Genomic DNA, 19,171 nt, shown 5'->3' on the forward strand with positions numbered 1-19,171 from the left:
CTCCCACGCTTGCACCAAGGTACCAACGAGGCTATTTTTATTCCCCCCCCTCTTCTTTTCCGGTTCACCCGCCGCTGCCGGGCTCGGTGCCTCAGCACCGTCGGTGCCTGCACGTCTCCGGTTCGCAGCCGGTGGCCAAAGGCTCATCCCAGCCCCGGCTCCCACGGGCGCAGCGGCAGCGACACGAACCCGGCTCCAGCCACGGCCGCCGGCCCTGATTCCAGGTTTGCATCCTTGATTCCTTCGTCTGTTTGTCGATGCGACGGTGCCATTTGTGGGAGGTGGAGGGGGAGCGGGGGGCAGGTGGTGGGAGAGGAGGGGGGAGATAAGGTGGAGGTGGGGGGGGGCACAGCGCCCCAGTCCTGCCGTGGGATGGGGAGGGCAGGGAGGAGGTGGGAGGGGAGGGAATGCAAGAGGTTGCATCCAAATAAATGTATTTATGAATATATATATATATGTGCATATTTGTATATATATATATATATATGTAGATGTCTGTGTGTGTATATATATATTTATGTAGGCTTGGGGGTAAGAGCAGGGCACAGCAAAGCATCTGCCCCTCGTGGGCACTGCCGTGGGCTGGGCACCCACAGCACCCACGAGGCACCCACGGGCTCCCCCTTCTTGACAGAGTGGCCACCCCGGGGTGCCGGCACTGACCATGATGGACCTGAAAGTGGACGAGGAGGAGGTGGACAGCGGGCAACCTGTGAGCATCCAGGCCTTTGCCAGCAGCTCCACCCTGCACGGGCTCTCGCACATCTTCTCGTACGAGCGGCTGTCGCTGAAGCGCGTGGTGTGGGCACTTTGCTTCCTGGGCTCCCTGGCACTGCTCGCCCTGGTCTGCACCAACCGGATCCAGTATTACTTCCTGTACCCTCATGTCACCAAGCTGGATGAGGTGGCAGCCACCAGGCTCACCTTCCCCGCTGTCACCTTCTGCAACCTCAACGAGTTTCGCTTCAGCCGAGTGACCAAGAATGACCTGTACCATGCTGGCGAGCTCCTGGCCTTGCTCAATAACAGGTGGGTGCCCGTGCCTTGAGGTGGCCCCAGGTGACATCTCAGTTAGTCCGAGTGCAGCAAAAAGAGCCACCAGGTCCTGCCGATGCTCCTGGGCATGTGGCTCCTACACTGGGTTGCCCCAGATGGCTCCAGTGCACACAGCTGCCATCCCCAGTGTGCAGCACGTGCACCAAGGCCAGGGCCACACCCCTGGGTTCTTCTGGGGCTGATCCAGCACACCTGGCTCCAGTGCCATGTCCTGGATGCCATCACACCTGGCTTCAGTGCCATTTCCTGAGTGCCATCACACCTGGCTCCAGTGCCATGTCCTGGGTGCCATCATACCTGGCTCCAGTGCCATTTCTGGGTGCCATCACACCTGGCTCCATTGTCATTTCTGGGTGCCATCCCATGCAGTGAAGCCACTGAGCATGATCCACACCCCAGGGTGGTGCCATTCCTTTTGGGCCCCTCACCCATGGCTGTGGCAGCTCCTTGGTGCTGTCAAGAGCCTGGTTCACCCTCTGCCCATGCCAGTGCCCAGGGGCTTCGCTGCTGCCCCCACCCCTGCCCCAGGGAGGGGTTTTCAGGCAGGACAGCAGAGCTGAGACCCAGCACATTCAGCCCATGTCCCAACCAGGCCACCACCTCACCAGGACGCCACCAAAGGCACAGGGCAGGTGGCTGGGTGGCCTCAACCAGGGCTGGTGCTGCTGGACCAGCACTGTGGCCAGTGGGATGGGTTTGGAACGTGGCCACTGCCCAGCTTCTCCTCATCCATCCTTGTGCCATCTCTCGTGTGCCTCTGGGCCACTTTGTGCCGTTGGATGCCCTGGAAATGCCACGTGCAAGGTGGGGCTGTGCTGAGCCCACGCAGGGGTGGCTCCTGGGATCCCCACGTGGCTTTTGCCAGTGGGAGCAGCCACCAGAGCCAGGCCTGAGCCTCTCCCTGCTCTTTCCCCCAAGATACGAGATCCCAGACATCCAAACAGCCGACGAGAAGCAGCTGGAAATCCTGCAGGACAAGGCCAACTTCCGAAACTTCAAGCCCAAACCTTTCAACATGCTGGAGTTTTATGACCGGGCTGGCCACGACATCCGCGAGATGCTCCTGTCCTGCTTCTTCCGTGGGGAGCAATGCACCCCCGAAGACTTCAAAGTGGTGAGTGACCCCTGGGCCCTGCCCAGTGCCACCTTTCCCCCATGCAAGGAGGGGGTTTGCCCACCTGTAGCTGCTCCTGCCTCCTTCCAGCTCAGAAAGGACCGGCAGCACCGGCACTAAGGGGGTGTTGTTGGGTTTTGGAGGTTTTGGAGCTCCAGGTTGTCCCCAGGAGCATTTGTGGCTCCGTTCAGCTCCGTGGGCTGCTCCCACGTGGGCACAGCTCCCCGGGATCCTTCGGGCTCTGCAAAGCAGGGTAGAGCCGGGCTGGAAGCTGCCTTGGTGAGGAGGCTCCAGTGGAAAAGCAGGGATGGGTGAATCCCTGGGGCACACAGGTCCCAGTGGCTGCGTGCTGTGCCCTGCCATGGAGGTTGTTCTCGTGCTGGTGGAGCCAGCACACAATAAAGCCTTTATCCCTGAGGCTGCCTGGCCCCATCCAGCTGGGAATGAAACAGTGCTGGCTATTCGGGTGCTGCCTAATCAATTCGGGGCTGTTCCCCGAGCTCTGGCTCGTGTCCCCCTGTGCTCTTTGGGGTCCCCACCCTCGTCACCAGCCCAGGGATGTCCCACGCTGGGTGGATGCAGAGCTGCTGCCCAGGTCCCAGGGCAGTTCGGGTGATTTGAATCATCAGCATTAAATTCCAGTGATGGGCTCTTTCCACGAGCAGGTGTCTGTTGTCAGCCATGAGGCGTTTTATTTGTTAAATGGAGGCACGTTGCAGCCCGGAGGGGGCTGGATCCCCTCCAGCAGGGCCAGCTCCAGCCTGTGCCCGCTTCCAACACCGGCTCTTCCCAGGGCACGGTCGCGTTTTCTGTGCCGAACCATCCTCGGGGATCCTCATCCCAGCTCCCTCCCCTCATCTGTTGGGTTTCAAATCCCTGCGTTCTGCATCCCCTTCAACCAGCAAAAGCCAAACAGGCTCACAGCTGGTTTGTTATTCCTGCCTGGATTATTCCTTGTGAGCAGGTTGGGATGATTGAATGGATTTGATTAGAGGACTCTGCTTCATCTGTGCTCTCTTTGGGGTGCCCTTGCAGCCCGGTGTGGTGGGGCTGGGATGGGGTCCTGGCACTCTCAGAAGCTCGTAGGGGATTGTAAATTCCTGCTGCTTTCTGTTCTCTCTGTGGGCTGAGCCAGGCTCGGTGCTGCTCTGGGCCTGCTGGCCCTGGCCAGGCTGGGGGTGCTGGGGACCATCAGCCCACGCTGCCCTGGTGGGACCCCCCCCTTCCCACACAGGGGCTGGGTCCCCTCTGCACTTTGGGGAGCTCCTTCAGTGTCCAGAGATGCTTTTACATCCCGGGCTGCCCCTGTTCTCTCACTGACCCAGAGGGGATGGGCAGAGATCAGGGAGAGTCTGGGGGTGCCACAGCCCGGGGCAGATGGGGACAAGCAGGGGGTTGATATCAGGGGACAGCCTGGGGGTCAATGGGGACAGCCTGGAGGTCAGTGGGGACAGCCTGGGGGTCAGTGGAGCCCAGCCGGGGGTCCGTGGGGCCAGCCGGGGGTCCCGGGGCCATCCCGGGGACCGATGCCAGCCGCTGATGGGTGGCACGGGCAGCGCCGGAGCCCGACACGCCGCGGTGCCGCCTCATCTGTCCCTGGCACAAGCCAGGGCTCGGGGCAGCCGCGGCGAATGCAAATGAGGAGCCGAAATACCTGGGGTGAGGATGAGGCAGAGGAGGAGCCTGGATCCCCCCCCCCCGAGCACTGCCGGGATGGGGCAGCAGCGGAACCGGAGCAGGGACCCCCCCCCCCCCCGTGCTGGGACCCCTCCCCAAAGCAGCCACCCAGAGCAGCCCAGGGGGGCTGTGGGGTGGTGTCACCCCCCAGGTCGGCTCACAGCCAGGACAGGGTCGTGCTGGAGGCTGTGGACAAGCCCGTCCTGGGGTGATCTGAGCTCTTCCCATCTCCTCTTTCATCACCAGCCACATCGGGGGGCCTGGCATTGCTCGTGTCCCCCCCTCCGGTTCCCCAGAGCTGTGTGCAGGGTACAGGGACACTCCCAGCCTGACCTGGCTCGACTCAGCCCATACTGGAGAGTGAACCCTCCAAAAAACACCGGGGGGACCATTGGTGCACCCCAGCTCTGCCCGGGCTCTTCACAGCCCCTCCAGCACCAGGGCAGTGTTTGGTGCCCACCAAAGCTCCCCCCACCCTGCAGCAGCCCAGGACAGGGACAAGGATGCACAGGGAGGTGCCCCAAAATCCTGGAGATCTCCTCCCCAAAATCCTGGAGATATCCTCCCCAAAATCCTGGCGTGACCTTAAAGCTTGGAGAGGCAAACACAAAGCTGAGGGGCAAGTCTTGACCCCCTTTAGGCCATGGCCCTGAGGGACAGGGGCTGAGATGTTCCCACCCCCAGGGCTGTGCCCAGAGCCGCACCCAGGGATGGGACAGGCAGGGACAGCCACGTTTTCCTTCGCCCCTTTTCGGGGCCACGCTCCCTGACACCTCATTAGCAGCACTGATCAATGTTTCACTCTTCCTATTTCATTATTTATGAGTCGGATTCCTCCCTCCCCTGCGGGAGCACACGGCCCCCCCCTCACCCGGCTCCCTGCTCGCACTTCCTCCCCTCACCGTGAGGTTCCCCTGGAGCCTCGCACATCCACGGGGATCTGCTCCTCACCCAGCGAGGGAGAGACCCACGAGTCCTCTCTCTGGGCTTTAAATCCCGGGGAAAAAGGAGAAACGCAGAGGATGAGCTTCCCCTCCACACCCCACTACGGGAACTGTGGTTGCATGAAAGCTCGGGAAGGAGCCCCGTGCTGGAGAAGCCCCTTTTGGGTGGTCGGTACAGCCAGGGGGGACAGGAGCGGCTGTGGTGGGGTGGCACAAGGTGGATTTGAAGCTTTTCCTTCTCATTCCCTGTGAAGCCATCCCGGGGAGAGCCCCATGCCGAGCTCCCTGTCACCGTGCTGCTCCGGGGCACTGTGGCTGAGCCTGGAGCCCTGGGCAGCGGGCATGGGACAGCCTGGATGAGCTGGAGAGGATTAAGACCTCTGGACTGTTTCCATGAGGCTCCGGGGCTGAGCTGGCACTGGGGAGAATTGAGTTTGACGTGGAGATCATGCCGCTGCCTTTTGCATTGGATTCTGCATCCTCTGCCCTGGAAACACCGGGAGCGCAGAGACAGAGCCAGGGAGGGAGCGGGGAGGGTCTGCAGCAGTCCCAGCAAACCCCAAGCACACTCCTCCTCTCCTTCCTCCCCTCTCCGGAGCAGCTCGTGTGCTGGAGAACAGATCCTGTTCCCCACAGCACCCCACTGCTCCCTGCTGAGCCTCCCCACCCTCCTTCTCACCCCATTGCACCTTGGTGATCCCCACTGCACACCACCAAATCCTGCTGCGCCCCTGAGACTCTGCTAAACCCCGACGTGTGCCCCTCTGCACCCACAAAACCTCTCTGCACCCCTGGGCTCCCTGCCCAGCCCCAGCTGGGGGGATGTTGGAGCTCTGCTCCTGCCACCCCAAGAACATGGGAGCTTCTCCCCCTGAAAAAAATCCCCTGGTGTGGTTCAAACCCGCCCTGTTGGTGGCTGCTGGGGTGTCCTGCAGCACTTGTGGGATCTCGCAGGGATGGGCACAGTAGGACAGGCTCAGGGATGCTCACCCTGGGGGTGCTGCTGATCCCCTGCTCCCCCTGGCTCCAAGCTCCAACCCTTTCCACAAATGCAGCCCTGACCCCCCGTGGCCCCACACAGCCCCACGGCAGTCACAAGCCCGGAGCCCCGTGGCGAGCGGAGCTCCCCCGTGGCGCAGCGTTAGTGGATAATCACGGAGCCGGAGTGAGAAGCATCTCCAACACAGCTGGAGAGACCGGGCTCGGGAATTACAGCTACCCAGACATTTCCTGGAGCTTTTGACAGTTAATAAACAAACCGCATGGGTCCATTTGGCTCTGGAAAAACAACTTGGGGACAGCGTGTGGGCAACAGGCGAGGCCACTGGTCCCAGATAGTCCCGTCCTGGTTTGGGGCTGGTTCCCAGCAGCGTTCCAAGCCTCGGCAGATCCCACCACGGTCCCCAGCGGAGCCGGTGCATTTACAAATTCTGTAAGACACTCGAGTGATTTATGCAAATCACTCTTTAAAGCGGCACACAGGCTCCTAAATAACTTATAAGCGTTGGAAACTGCCGGCATGGATCCGTTGTTTCTGAGCACCTCCGGCATCCCGGGGGTGTTCCCAGGGGCCGGGCTGAGCATCCTCACCTGGATCATCCCAAACTCCTCGCGGGCTCTTCCCCCACATCGGCAGCAGAGTTTGACCCCCGAGGTCGCCCCGTTTTCCAGACGGATGAAACAAACCCAGCGGGACCCGAGGTGCCTGGAGCGAGATAATCGGAGGTGATGGAGCAGAGGAGCCGCCACGCACGGGACCGCAGCCGTTTGCTGCTGGTGACTCGGCTCTCCCGGGAAATGCAGCGGGTTGGGAGTGCCCCGACTCTGATTTTCCCGTATCACTGTATTTTGCTCAAAGCAAATCATCCGGAAAGCAGCCGTGAGCTGTTTCGCCCTCGGGCACGGAGCAGAAACACTCAGGCGTTGCTCCTCAGCTGCCTCCTTGTCCCAGCTTCACCCAAGCATTGCCAGACCCGGTCAGGCAGGACTGGGGAGCTCTTGGCTGGTTGTGGCTTTGCTCGCCCCACGCTGACACGAACGTGGAGGAGAATTCTTGTGGGAATCCAGCTGCTCTTGGCTCTCCCTCTGCGGCAGAACAGCCCCGGCTGTGTGGATGTGTGGGACCAGCGCCTCTGAGCCCACCACGACTGATCTTGGCCAAGAAGAGGATCAGGAACAAAAGGGATGAGAACACAGCCCTGGCGTGGCACAGTCAGAGGCCACCACGTGCCTGCACCTCGCAGCCACTTCATCAGAGCTGTGAATGGTGCATCCCGAACCTCAGAGCTCTGGAAAACGGTGGGATTGGAGGAGAAGGACTTGCGGGATCAGAGTTAGGCTCAGCCAGTGTCGTTTAGTCCCTGGCTCTGCCCAGGACCTGTGTCCAGCCCCAGCAGCACCCCCGGAGCTCTGCACACACCCAGAGGGGTCACACATCCCAAAAGAGGGGTCACACATCCCAAAACAGGGGTCCCACACCCCACAAGAGAGGTCACACACCCCAAAAGCTCTGCACACACCCAGAGGGGTCACACACCCAGAAGGGTCACACACCCAGAGGGGTCACACACCCCAAAAGCACCTTGCACAAGTGCAGATGTCACACCCAAAGCACTTTGCACACCTGGAGGGGTCCCGCACATCTGGAGGCACCACCCACACCCAGAGGTGCCATGCCAAGAGCTCAGAGCATCTCAGCACCACCTCTGGCCAATCCTGTTCCTCTTGCAATGCCCTTGCACATAAAGACTCATTAACAAATGAATTATTAACGATTATTAATAAGCTCTAATAGCATCTGTGGCTGCTGGAAGAGATGAGGAAGCTTTTGAGTGGTATCCGACCACAACGGAGGTGAGGATTTCACAGCTGAGGACAGGGCACGTGTGTCCCAAGGCTGGCAGCACAGCCCTGGACGACACCAACATTTGAGGGGTTCCAAGCTGTTCCCCTCAGGCTCCCGTTGGGAGGGTAATGCCCTCTGAGGATTCCTGCCCAGGAACCTCCTGGTGCCATTTTCCCTCTGTCCCTGGTATCAAGTGGGGAGAAGCCAGGTTTGGAGGGGGCAGATCCCCCGAGCCTCTGGAGGCATAGATCTCCTCAGGGAGAGCAGGGAATTATCTGTCTCGTGGCCTTTCTGCCTCAGTTTAATTTCTCTGGCTCTTTAGAGCCACCTGTGTTTTATTGCCTGTGGAGCTTGGCCGGGGCTCCCGAGGCAGCGCTGCAATTCCTGCTCCAGCCAGGGCTCAAGGAGCTCCTCACCAGCTCTTATTTATTTATACAACCCCGACACTTGGATATTATAACCAATAATTTATTTTTTGAGGGGGTTTTTTCTATGTATGGAGGGTTTGGTGTATTGGCATCCAGGCTCTCAGCCCAAGGACGGAGCCGGGGCAGGGTGTTCCCACCCACTCCGTGATTTATCAGGGATTTTTAAACTCCTGGCAGGGACAGGGAGACCCTTCCAGAGCCACGGCATGCCAGGGCTGTGTGACTGCTCTGCTTGGATGAGATTAGATTTGAAAAGCGAGATACGTGCGGAGCCGGAGCGAGCGAGCACAGCGAGGAGAGCAGACCGGAACACCGTGGGATTTCCCCCCTCCAATAAAACCGCCGGCTCGAATCTGCCTGCACGAATTGTCTGAGCCATTGTGAAGGATGTCGCAAAAAAAAAAAATCACAACCTGCTTACGGGGGATTGGTGATGGGCAGGAAACACGGGAAGGAGTTGGGACAAAGGTCCGCGGGAATAATCCTGGATGCACGGGAATTAGCGACATCTCGGCAGCATCCTCCGCGTCCTGGTGACCCCAGCACGGCACGAAGGGACATTGCCAGCGGCTAAATCACCCGCGAAGCTCTCAGCACTACAAACTGGTTCAATTATAAGAGCGTAAACGGATCCTGGAGAAAAGGATGCGGCGGCTGCGGAGCCGTCACGGCGGATCACAGCCAAGGCTCCAAGGACACGCTCGACTGCCCAGGGAGCTGCGGGGGGGTCCCGGCTGAGCCCCCCGAGACCCCGGGCCAGCGTGGCTGCAGGTGGCCTCAGTGCCCGGGGCAGCAGCACCGGCACCCGGCAGGGCTGGCTGGGAAGAGTTTGCCCAGGAAAGCTTTGAAAGATTAATAGAGTTTAAATGGAAGCGTTTGGAGAGGAGATAAGGCTCATCTGATATGAAATCATATGGAACAACGGGATCCAGGGAGCCCTGGCTCTATAATGAAGTCCACTTAGCACATTTCTCACCATAATGTGCTTTTTATTAAAGTCCTGAGCTGCAGGTGCTGAGTCTGCAGCCGGGAACACGGGGCTGGAATGGCACAGGGACCTGGAGAAGCGGACCCCGCCGCCAGAAACAGCCGGGATCCGGCGTGGAAAAGGCACCTTTGGCTTCCTATTCCCCCTGTTTGATCCAGGGATGCGATTCTGGCACCGCCGGTACCCGCGGCCGGGGCCGCTGGGCCTGCAGGGACGGGGTGGAGAGGAGGCGGAGGTGGGGAATAATACAGAGGAAAAAAACCTCCTTTTTAATCATCAATTTTTCTGCATTAGAATGTGACATGCTAATCCACTGTGAAGCGTCTAATCTGGGGGATAAAGGGCCGGATAACACAAGCTGCGCCCGGCTTGGCTGGCGGAGCGAGCCGAGGCAAGGTGGCAGCATCTGATAAGGGGTGCAGGATTAGTCCCGGCACAGATCCCGCCTGCCCGGGCAATCCCACCTTGCTTGGCCGCCTCTGCTCTGTTTCTCGCCAGGGTCAGGGAGGGATCTGCAGCCCTGGAGCCGTCCCAGAGCGGCTCATCCCGCCCGGAGCGGCGGTGGCAGCGCTGCCGGTGCCTCCATCACCATCTTGGCAGCTTTGGGAGCTGCAAAGCTCATCCCTGGGCCAAGACACGTGGAAAAAACTCATTTTTCTTCCTTTCGATTCGCACGCCCGGGTGCGTGGTGGGAGAAGGACAGCACAGATGTGGGGTCTCCCTCTGCCCCAAATATCCACCCCCACGTGCCGCACCTCATCCCATCCTTTCCCAGCAGTCAGCTCCGACCTCCGGGCACCCCCAGGGATGACGTGGGCAGCTCAGGCAGTTTTTGGCAGGGACGGGCAATGCCCGTCACAAAACCGAGCGGGTCCAGCTCCCGGGGCGCTTTCGGCGACAGCCTCCCCGGGGCTGGGAGACCTGGGATAACAGAGCTTGCAATGTTGTTTTCTCCTCGCCTCCTCGGGGATTGGTTTATCTCTATGAATAACTCCATCCCGGCTTTGATCTCCTCTGCCATTAAAGCGTGACAGGCTGTGAAATGTGCTGTTGCTGCCGTCAAATCCCGCTCCCGCTCCCCCCCCGCCGCCTCCGTGCTCCCCCGCTCCGGGAAACCTCCTTTCCCAGGCCCGTGAGGAGCTGCAGAGCAGCGAGCGGGGCCGAACCGGCCCGGGACAGCGGCCAAACACGGTGCTGGAAGCAGGAAAAGAAACTCATCTCCTTCTCGCATCCCTCATGTCGCAGCAGGGCGGAGAGAGGAGGGCACGGAGCATCCTTGGTCCCCTCGGGTCGGGTGTGGCAGCATCATCCCAGCACCCGCCACGGGGGCTGATGTCACGGCTAATTATAGCATCCCCCGTCCCTCACCCCCGCCAAGGCTTTACCTGAGAGAGGGTAAAAATAACTCCCGGCGAAGGAGGAGCTGGAACGAGCCCAAGGACTCCTCCAGCATCTCCAAAACTTGCACAAACCAGGACGGCACCCCCCTGCCTGCAACACACGGCCGCGTTATGTCCCCAGTTTGTCCCCAATTCGGGGGTCAGGACACGCTCCCCTTGGCGCTGGTGCCACCGTGCTCCGGGCTGCGGCTGTCCCCGGTCACCTTCACCCCGGCTCGGGTGTCGATGCTGGGACAGGTGCCGGTAACCGGAGCCGGGCCCTGCTCGTCCTCCCTCCCCACGCGGCTGCTGGGAACCGGCCCCGGCGCTCCCCGCGAGCTGTTTAAGCCGAGCGAAGCAGGTTAATGGCCCCAGTCGATGATGGAATGTTTTCATTACAGCATCTCTTTTTTTTTTTTCTCTCTCTCTCTCTCTCTCTGCTGCAATTGCTCCCAAGAAGACACATTAAAGCTCCCCTCGCTCGCACCAGCGGGGTCTGGCTGATGGCCCCGGGCAGCAAACTCACCTGTGCGAGTCGTGCCGGGGTTAAACAACCCCCTCAACCTGCAATTCCTTAATTCCGTTCCCCTTCTCCTCTCCCCGCTCACAGCCATGGCACAGGAACCCAGTGCCGGAGCTGGGAGCACCAGAAATCCCAACCCCAGACAGCTCCTGCCTGCCCCTCCCTGTCAGGAGCATCCTCCAGTCCTGGTCTGTGTGGGATCAGCCCAGTGTGTTCCCAGGCTGCTCCCACAGGCCTGGACCAGCCCAACTTTTCCAAACTCCCTCTCTGGAGCAGCCCTGGTGCTGTTACAGCCCTGCCCTGCAGCTCCAGCTCATCCCCATCAAAGACACGGGGCACTTGTGACCTGGCCCCCACGTCCTGGCGGCTCCCAGCCACCCAATCCACCTTCCTGAGTCTCTTTTCCAGGAGGAGTTTTCATCTCAGACTCTCTGGGATGCTCCCAAAAGGCGTAACCTTGATCTTGGCCTGATGAAATTTCATCCCGTGGCTCTGGCACTCGTCCCCAAGGTCATCCACGCTTTCTCCCAGCTCCCCAAGTGGCATCTGCCAGGGTCCCTCTTACCCAAGGCCCTGAGCTTGGGGAGCCCCAGGATGGGACAACCCCCTGTCCCTGGCAGTGCCTGTTCCAGCGGCATCACCTCCCCAGGAATCTCAGATAACTGTGCTGGTATCAGAGCAGATTTTTACAGAGTTCCTGACTGATTTGTTCTCCCAATTTGGGGTGTCCATGTGCACCAGGATGTGCTCAGGGACCGGGAACCCTGCAGGGTGCACGGGGAAGGAGACACAGCAGCTGAACTGAGGGCTTGGGGTGAGCTTCTCCCACCCAGGCACCAGCCCAAACCTCCCCTCCAGCCCCTGCACATCCAAGTGCTGCCAGATTTAGATTCTCCCCCCGGGCTGGTGATGGCAGAGCCGGGATGGGGCTGGAGATTGCTCTGTGGTCTCTGGATGCTTTTATGAAGTGCTGAGCACAGGAAAACAGCAAACCACGAGAAGGGGCTGCGCTGCTGCAGGGAGGAGACGCCTGCCTGTGCTCCTGGCAGCTGCCAGCTCCATCCCAGCACCCTGCACCAGAGCTGCTCCCCAGGACCCCCAGCCCGGCTGGATGCCATTCCTTGAGGGAAGAGGTGGCTCCCTGTGCCCCACCGGGATCTGAAGCACGAGGTGATGTGCCCAGCACTGACTGGGCTCTGCAGAAGGATTCATTGCCTGGACAGAACCCAAATCCTGCCAAGACCAGCCCTGCTGGAGGAGGATGGATCTCACACCACTGGGAACGTTGGACTTGCTGGATTCTCATGTGCACACGCCAGTGCCCTGCAGGGATGGGCACTGCCAGGGCAGGAGGAGCATTGGAGGAGCCTGGGGACACCACAGCATCCTTCCCTCCACCAGGACAGCATCACAGGCATTTTGGGAAAACCTCTGGCTCCACTCTGGGGACGAGTGCAGAGAGCCTGGCCCAGGGCAGCTCTGGAGACAGCCGGGGACCCAGCAGGGACAGCCTGAGCCTGGCTGGAGCAGCAGCTCGGGCTGCCAGGGCCAGACCACGCAAGGATGGAGAGCACGGCGTGGGGATGCAGCACCGGGTACCTGCACACCTGCACACACCGTGTGCCCCCAGCCTGGCAGCCCCTCGGGTCCCCGGGCAGCACTGGGAGCTCCCACGGCGCTTCTGGAGCCGGTGATGTCTCTGCTCGGTCCTGGCAGCCGGAGCTGGCCGGTCCCAGGGGGCCTGGGGAGCCTCCGGAACCGCCCCTCGCTCCTCCTCCCCTCCTTCTGCTCCTGAAATACCCTCCTCGCTCCGGCCTCTCCGAGCATCCCTCTGCTCCTCTCCTTCACTCCCGCTCGCCTCACTCCTTTTCCCTTCTCCGTTTCTCCTCTCTGAACTTGCCCCTTCCCACTCCCCTGCTGTCCCAGCCCCTCTCCACCGAGGAACTGACTGAAGACCCCCAGGCTGGGGCAGGGCACGGGCCAGGACCCCCATACCAGAGCCAGGACCTCCACACTACGGCTGGGACCCCCAGATCGGGCAATGCCTCTCCAGATATTCTGCACCATCTCCTTCTCCAGCGAGGAAGGACCAGAAGATGCTGCAGCCACTGAGAAGGGAGAAGATGGAGCAGACGAGTTCCTGTACGGGCAGGAGGAGGATGAAGAGGACGAGGAGGACACAGGGGCAACCACAGACTTCGTGGCCTTTGCCAGCAGCTGCACCCTGCACGGGCTGAGCCACATCTTCGTGGAGGGCAGCCTGGGCGCCCGGCAGGCGCTGTGGGCGCTGGCCTTCCTCCTCTCCCTCTCCATCTTCCTCTACCAGGTGGCCGACCGCATCGCCTACTACCTGGAGTACCACCACGTCACGCTGCTCAGCGAGGAGGACAGCCCCGAGATGACCTTCCCGGCCGTCACCTTCTGCAACATCAACCGCGTGCGGCTCTCGCAGCTCAGCCACCAGGACTTGCTCTACCTGGCCCCCCTGGTGGATTACGAGCCTGGGATGGAGCTGGGCTTTACCCCAGCCCGGCCCAGCCCCTGGGAGGAGGACGAGCCCCTCAATTTGTACGGGTTTTTTAACCGGACTTGCCACCAGCTGGAGGACATGCTGCTGAGCTGCAGCTACCGCGGGCAGCGCTGCGGCCCCGGGGACTTTGCTCCGGTGAGTAGCCCCAGGGTGGCCCAGCACGGCGAGCAGCTCCGGAGCTGAGCGGTGTCGGATCAGGTGATGCTGCCCTTGCAGCTTGCTCAGGGACAGGCTGATATTTCAGCCCCATCTGCCATGGCTGGGGCTGGCATCGGCTGTGGAGATCCTAGGAGTGTGTGCCCAGGGCTGTGCTGGCTGAGGAGGTGCCTGGCACGTCCGCTCTGGTGCTATCAGGGTTTGTGGGGCACCATGTGGTGCGAGCTCACTGCCCTCATGTGCCCCTTGCCCAGGCTCTGTGGGGTTGGGGCCGTGCTGGTTGCCAAAGGTGAGAGCTGGAACGGCCAAGCAGGGATGGGAGGGTCCAGGATCCCGTCCAGCCTCATCCTCTGCAGGGATGGAGGAGGGCTTGGTGCAGGCATCAGGCTGAGTGTTACCACCCTGGCGAGCCACAGCTGCCCTGGGCTCTCTGGGGTGCTGTAAACCTGCAGGATCTCCTCTGAGTGGGAACATCTCCTCCTCCACCAGGGCCAGGATGGGCAGTCCCAACCCTGAGAGATCCCGTGGGTCAGGAGCCCGGGTTGGACCATGCCCAGGCTGAGTTTTGGGGCTGGGGATGCTCTCCCGGCTCCACTGAGGGGCCTCAGCCTCAGCCCTGCGTCCTCTCCTGCAGGTCTTCACCCGCTACGGGAAGTGCTACACCTTCAATGCGGGGCAGGACGGGAAGCCCCGGCTCATCACCATGAAGGGGGGCACTGGCAATGGCCTGGAGATCATGCTGGACATCCAGCAGGACGAGTACCTGCCAGTGTGGGGGGAAACAGGTAACCCACTGCCCCAGCAGGCCACTCCAGCCCCTTCCCAGCTCCCCCAGACCACAGATCCACATCCCTGAGGCTCCCTTCTCTTCCCTCCTTCCATTTCTCACCACTTCTGCTCTTTTCTTTCCCTTTTTCTCCTTGTCTTTGCTCTTTGCCATGGCAACTCCCCATCGTTTAGACACGCAGCCATCACTTGTTTATAAATAGAGGCAAATACTTTCCCTGCCACACTCCGGGGTGTGGAGCAGAAGGGTCGGGGTGGGAGGGGGCAAGGACAGGGTGCAGCAAACAGATGGACAGATGGATGGACACGTGGATGAATGGCTTGGCCCAGGGGAAGCGTGGGAGGCAGAAATTGTGGTCCCCTCTCACAGCAGGCTGGGCACAGCCCCTCGGAGCAGGGACAGTGCTGTGCTCACCCCGTTTCTCTCTGCCACAGACGAGACCTCGTTCGAAGCCGGGATCAAGGTGCAGATCCACAGCCAGGACGAGCCCCCACTGATCGACCAGCTGGGCTTCGGGGTGGCTCCAGGCTTCCAGACCTTTGTGTCCTGCCAGGAGCAGCGGGTAGGGACTGGGCAGGTGTGGGGATGTCCCCTCCCACCCTGTGCTGCAGGAGCAGAGTCTCCTCACTGTCCCCACACTGGATGGAGAGGAGGACCCGGTCCTGGGGACCCACGAGGGTGTTTGTCCCCTGCCACGCTTTGAGGGCTTCTCTCCTCACTGCTGGCTTCTCTCCCCTCCCAGCTCATCTACCTGCCCCCTCCCTGGGGCGACTGCAAGGCCGTGGCGGGCGACTCGGAGTTCTACGACACCTACAGCATCACGGCGTGCCGGATCGACTGCGAGACCCGCTACCTGGTGGAGAACTGCAACTGCCGCATGGTGCACATGCCAGGTGAGCTCCACACCTGGCCTGGCCCCAGCCCAGCCCTCCGCTGTGGTCCCACCTGCAAAACCTGCTCTGTGTCTCCGCAGGCGATGCCCCTTACTGCACCCCGGAGCAGTACAAGGAGTGCGCGGATCCGGCTTTAGGTGAGGCTGCCCGGCCCTGCGGGATGGAGCTGCGGGGTTGGGGTGGGGTTTCTCCATCTCACCACGCCCCTCTCTCCCTGCACAGATTTCCTGGTGGAGAAGGACAACGAGTACTGCATCTGTGAGATGCCCTGCAACATGACCCGCTACGGCAAAGAGCTCTCCATGGTCAAGATCCCCAGCAAGGCCTCGGCCAAATACCTGGCCAAGAAGTACAACAAATCAGAGCAGTACATTGGGTAAGGAGCTGTGGCCGTGGCAGCAGGGCAGGGTCTGATCCCTCCATCCCAAACCTCAGCCTGATGTCCCTTCTGTCCTGCAGGGAGAACATCCTGGTGCTGGATATCTTCTTCGAAGCTCTGAACTACGAGACGATCGAGCAGAAGAAGGCGTACGAGGTGGCCGGTCTGCTGGGTGAGTGTTGGGGGCTGTGGGGAGCCCTGGGACAGTCCCCAGCCAGAGTCCCCCAGTGAGGTGGTTTCGTGCTGGCCCTGTCACCACAATCCATTCCCAAGGCACAGATTTGGAGCAGGGCACCCCACTGCCATGACCAGGCACTGGTCACAGTGGTGACAAGTTCTGTCCCTTTCTCTGCTCACTGCCACCCAGCCCTGGGCTCAGGCCACCCCTCTGATGGCTTCCCTCTCCTCTGCAGGTGACATTGGCGGCCAGATGGGGCTGTTCATTGGCGCCAGCATCCTCACCGTGCTGGAGCTGTTTGACTACGCCTATGAGGTGAGTATTCCTCCATCCCACGGCTGTGCTCGTGTGGGACATGGGGAAGGGCCACCCATGAGCCCCACGGTGCTGAAATGTGGCTCTGGCAGGTGATCAAGCACCGGCTGTGCCGGCGGGGCAAGTGCCGCAAGAACCACAAGAGGAACAACACAGACAAGGGGGTTGCACTGAGCATGGACGACGTGAAGCGCCACGTGAGTGTGGGGCACAGCACTGTCCCCTCCTGCTGTCTCCTCCTGCTGTCCCCTCCTCCTTGTCCCCTCCTTGTCCCCTCCCCTCCTCCTTGTCCCCTCCTGCTGTCCCCTCCTGCAGCTCGGGGGCAGCCCAAGAGGTGCCGTGGGCTGAGTTGTCACCATTTTGGGGAGTTCCTGGGAAAAGAGCAGAGGGCCCAGGCAGGGATGCTGCGGGGGGATGGCGCTGGGTCTCTGCACGATGAAATCAGCAGCCCCAACACCCTTTGACCCCGCAGAATCCCTGTGAAAGCATACGGGGGCACCCAGCAGGCATGACGTACGCAGCCAACATCCTACCTCACCACCCGGCCCGGGGCACCTTTGAGGACTTCACCTGCTAACCGACGTCTGGATGTACAACCTGAGCTACCAAAGCCCTGCCAGAGCTGCCCTTCTCCCCGCCGGTGCCAGCGGAGAGACACATCCAGGGGGCCTTTGCTCCTCGGCACGGTGGGACACGGACAAGAGCGACGGCCTCGGATTTCGGGGCGGGCAGTGGGGTCGGGCAATGCCAGACCCCGGCACAGCCCCCGCGGCAGCTGCTCCGCGCCTGCCCTGCTCCTGCAGAGACTCCAGGATGCTCCAGCCCGGCCGTCCCGCGGAGCGGGAGCGACACGCACAGTGGGCCAGGGCACGGGCCTGCCCCGGCTCCCCCTTGGCTCCCCTCGGCCTTTTTAACTAAAACCCAGAAGCCAAGAAGAAGCAGCCGTTCGGCCGCAGTCTCCATCCACAGCCCTGTCCGTCTGTCCTCCGTCGTCTCCATGCTCATCCTACTCCAATGCCTTGGCCGTGCCTGCCGGGCCCCCGGTGCCTGGTGGGGGGATCCTGGGGAGCCCCTGGTGTGCCCAGCTCGGGGCAGCAGGGACGGAGTCCCCGAGAGCTCCTCTGTCCCCTGGGACCGCAGCCCCGGCTCGCCCGGGAGCTCCCGGCACGAAGACGCGGCACCTCCACCTGTCCAGATCGTCTTCCCTGACCCCTGCTCTGGGATCAGCCCTGGGATCAGCCCCGGGATCAGCCCCGGGATCAGCCCCGGGATCAGCCCCGGCAGCACCGGAGCGGGCTCAGCTGGGAGGTGCCACCTCTGCTCTGAGGACACCGGGCACTGTCCCTCCCTGCCCACCCCTCCTGGGCTCTGGGCAGTTCCAGTTCCAGCACTGCCCTGCTGTCCCTCCCATCCCCTGGCCGCCCCAAACCCAGCCATCCTCGGGGACAAAGGCAGAAGGAAATCCCTGGCCCCATTTGGTCACAGTGCCCAGCCCGGCCCAGTTGGGGACACCCCCTTGGCACGGCCGTGGCTGGGCAGGCACCGGAGCCCCAACCCCCCCTGGGGTTCACAGGGGGCTCTGGGGCCGCAGCTCCAGCCCTGCTGAGCCCCAACAGCCACTGCCCTGGAGGGTTTGGGGTGTCTGTGGGTTTGGGATGATCTGTGGATTTGGGGTGTCTGTGGGTTTGGGGTGTCTGTGGGTTCCCAGGGCTGCCACTGCCCTGGAGAGTTTGGGGTGATCTGTGGGTTTGGGATGTCTGTGGGTTTGGGATGATCTGTGGATTTGGGGTGTCTGTGGGTTTGGGGTGTCTGTGGGTTTGGGATGTCTGTGGGTTTGAGGTGTCTGTGGGTTTGGGGTGTCTGTGGGTTTGGGGTGTCTGTGGATTTGGGGTGTCTGTAAGTTTGGGGTGTCTGTGGGTTTGGGATGATCTGTGGGTTTGGGATGATCTGTGGGTTTGGGATGTCTGTGGATTTGGGATGTCTGTGGGTTTGGGGTGTCTGTGGGTTCCCAGTGCCACCACTGCTCCTCCCTGGCACAGCCCTGCCCTGGCTGGGCTCCGTGGCCACTGGGTCATGGCCTGTCAGTGCCCAGCTCTCTCCTCCAGGGTCCCCATTTGATCCCCCAGCCCCATCTCCCAGCCCCCAGGCCAGAGCCCTCCCCGGGCCCAAGTGCTACTTATCTTTAAGAGCTTTTGCAATAAGTCTTTTTAGTATTTTTTTTTCTAAACTGCAGTTTTGTTGGTTTTTTTTATTCTTGTCATTTTTATTCTTATTATTTTGCTTCCTGACCAAAATTAGGAACTGGGGGTCAGTCCTTTGTATCCAGCGATCACCCAAAGACGACGGGTCGGCCACATCCATAAATTTTCTTATGGATTTCTCCTAATGTTTCATCTCGTTTCATTTATTTATTTTCTTTCTTTCTCTTTCCCATTCAAGCTTTTAAAGATGGGGCTGGGATTTGACCTTGAGGCTCACCTGTTGAAGAAAACGCTTTTTTGTTATTATGTCATCGGCATTTTATATTTCTTATATATAATATATATGACTATATATATATGTGTACATATATATATATATATATCTATATGCATCATGCCAGTGTAGATACCCATCCAGTAGCATTTAGGCCTTGTTCTTGTGCCATTTTTATTTTTTTCTGTTACTGATCTCTGAATGCCTTCAAGTGTATAAAGTGTGGAATTCTCTCCGGTATCTGTACTATGTACACACATTTTCATAGGAAGCACAATAAGATGACAGATGCATTGTACATCAATACCTGCTACTCTTAACAACGATGATATAAAGAATGATATAAATGATATAACTCCCCCACGCCGAGCCTTTCTCTCTTGCTGAGCTGCTGGAAATGCTCCCCCGAGGAGGCAGGTGGGGACAGGCTCATCCCGAAGGAGCCAGAGGAAAAAGAGGGGGAGGAAAAAGCTTTGGGCCAGATTTCAGTGCAGCCTGGGACGG

The 19,171-nt window shown here is 60.5% G+C and overlaps 1 protein-coding gene across 2 annotated transcripts; it reads left to right on the plus strand.

Annotated features, from left to right (window-relative positions):
• The first annotated feature begins 39 nt into the window (after window positions 1-39).
• ASIC1 (acid sensing ion channel subunit 1) lies at window positions 40-19,030 on the plus strand. 2 transcript variants are annotated; one of them, XM_088180787.1, is made up of 12 exons: window positions 40-224; window positions 635-1,029; window positions 1,975-2,170; window positions 14,275-14,425; window positions 14,862-14,989; window positions 15,170-15,320; window positions 15,401-15,457; window positions 15,543-15,696; window positions 15,780-15,871; window positions 16,113-16,192; window positions 16,285-16,389; window positions 16,665-19,030. In XM_088180787.1, exons 2-12 carry the CDS (start codon window positions 665-667, stop codon window positions 16,767-16,769), a joined length of 1,584 nt encoding a protein of 527 aa, XP_088036913.1. In that variant the 5' UTR covers window positions 40-224; window positions 635-664; the 3' UTR covers window positions 16,770-19,030. The 2 variants fall into 2 exon arrangements, with proteins under 2 accessions (XP_088036913.1, XP_088036912.1); XM_088180786.1 differs by lacking the exons at window positions 40-224; window positions 635-1,029; window positions 1,975-2,170 and adding an exon at window positions 10,696-13,619.
• Window positions 19,031-19,171: the final 141 nt, after the last annotated feature.

The sequence above is a fragment of the Sturnus vulgaris genome, chromosome 30 (genome assembly GCF_052056855.1).
Source record: "Sturnus vulgaris isolate bStuVul1 chromosome 30, bStuVul1.hap1, whole genome shotgun sequence".
Classification (NCBI taxonomy): domain Eukaryota; kingdom Metazoa; phylum Chordata; class Aves; order Passeriformes; family Sturnidae; genus Sturnus; species Sturnus vulgaris.

Bases quoted from the DNA above. Each gene is read 5' to 3' on its own strand.
- ASIC1 (XM_088180786.1), top strand. From the start codon at position 12,996: ATGCCTCTCCAGATATTCTGCACCATCTCCTTCTCCAGCGAGGAAGGA. The intron at 13,620-14,274 runs GTGAGTAGCCCC...CCTCTCCTGCAG, and splicing joins GCCCCGGGGACTTTGCTCCG to GTCTTCACCCGCTACGGGAA. The intron at 15,458-15,542 runs GTGAGGCTGCCC...CTCCCTGCACAG, and splicing joins GTGCGCGGATCCGGCTTTAG to ATTTCCTGGTGGAGAAGGAC.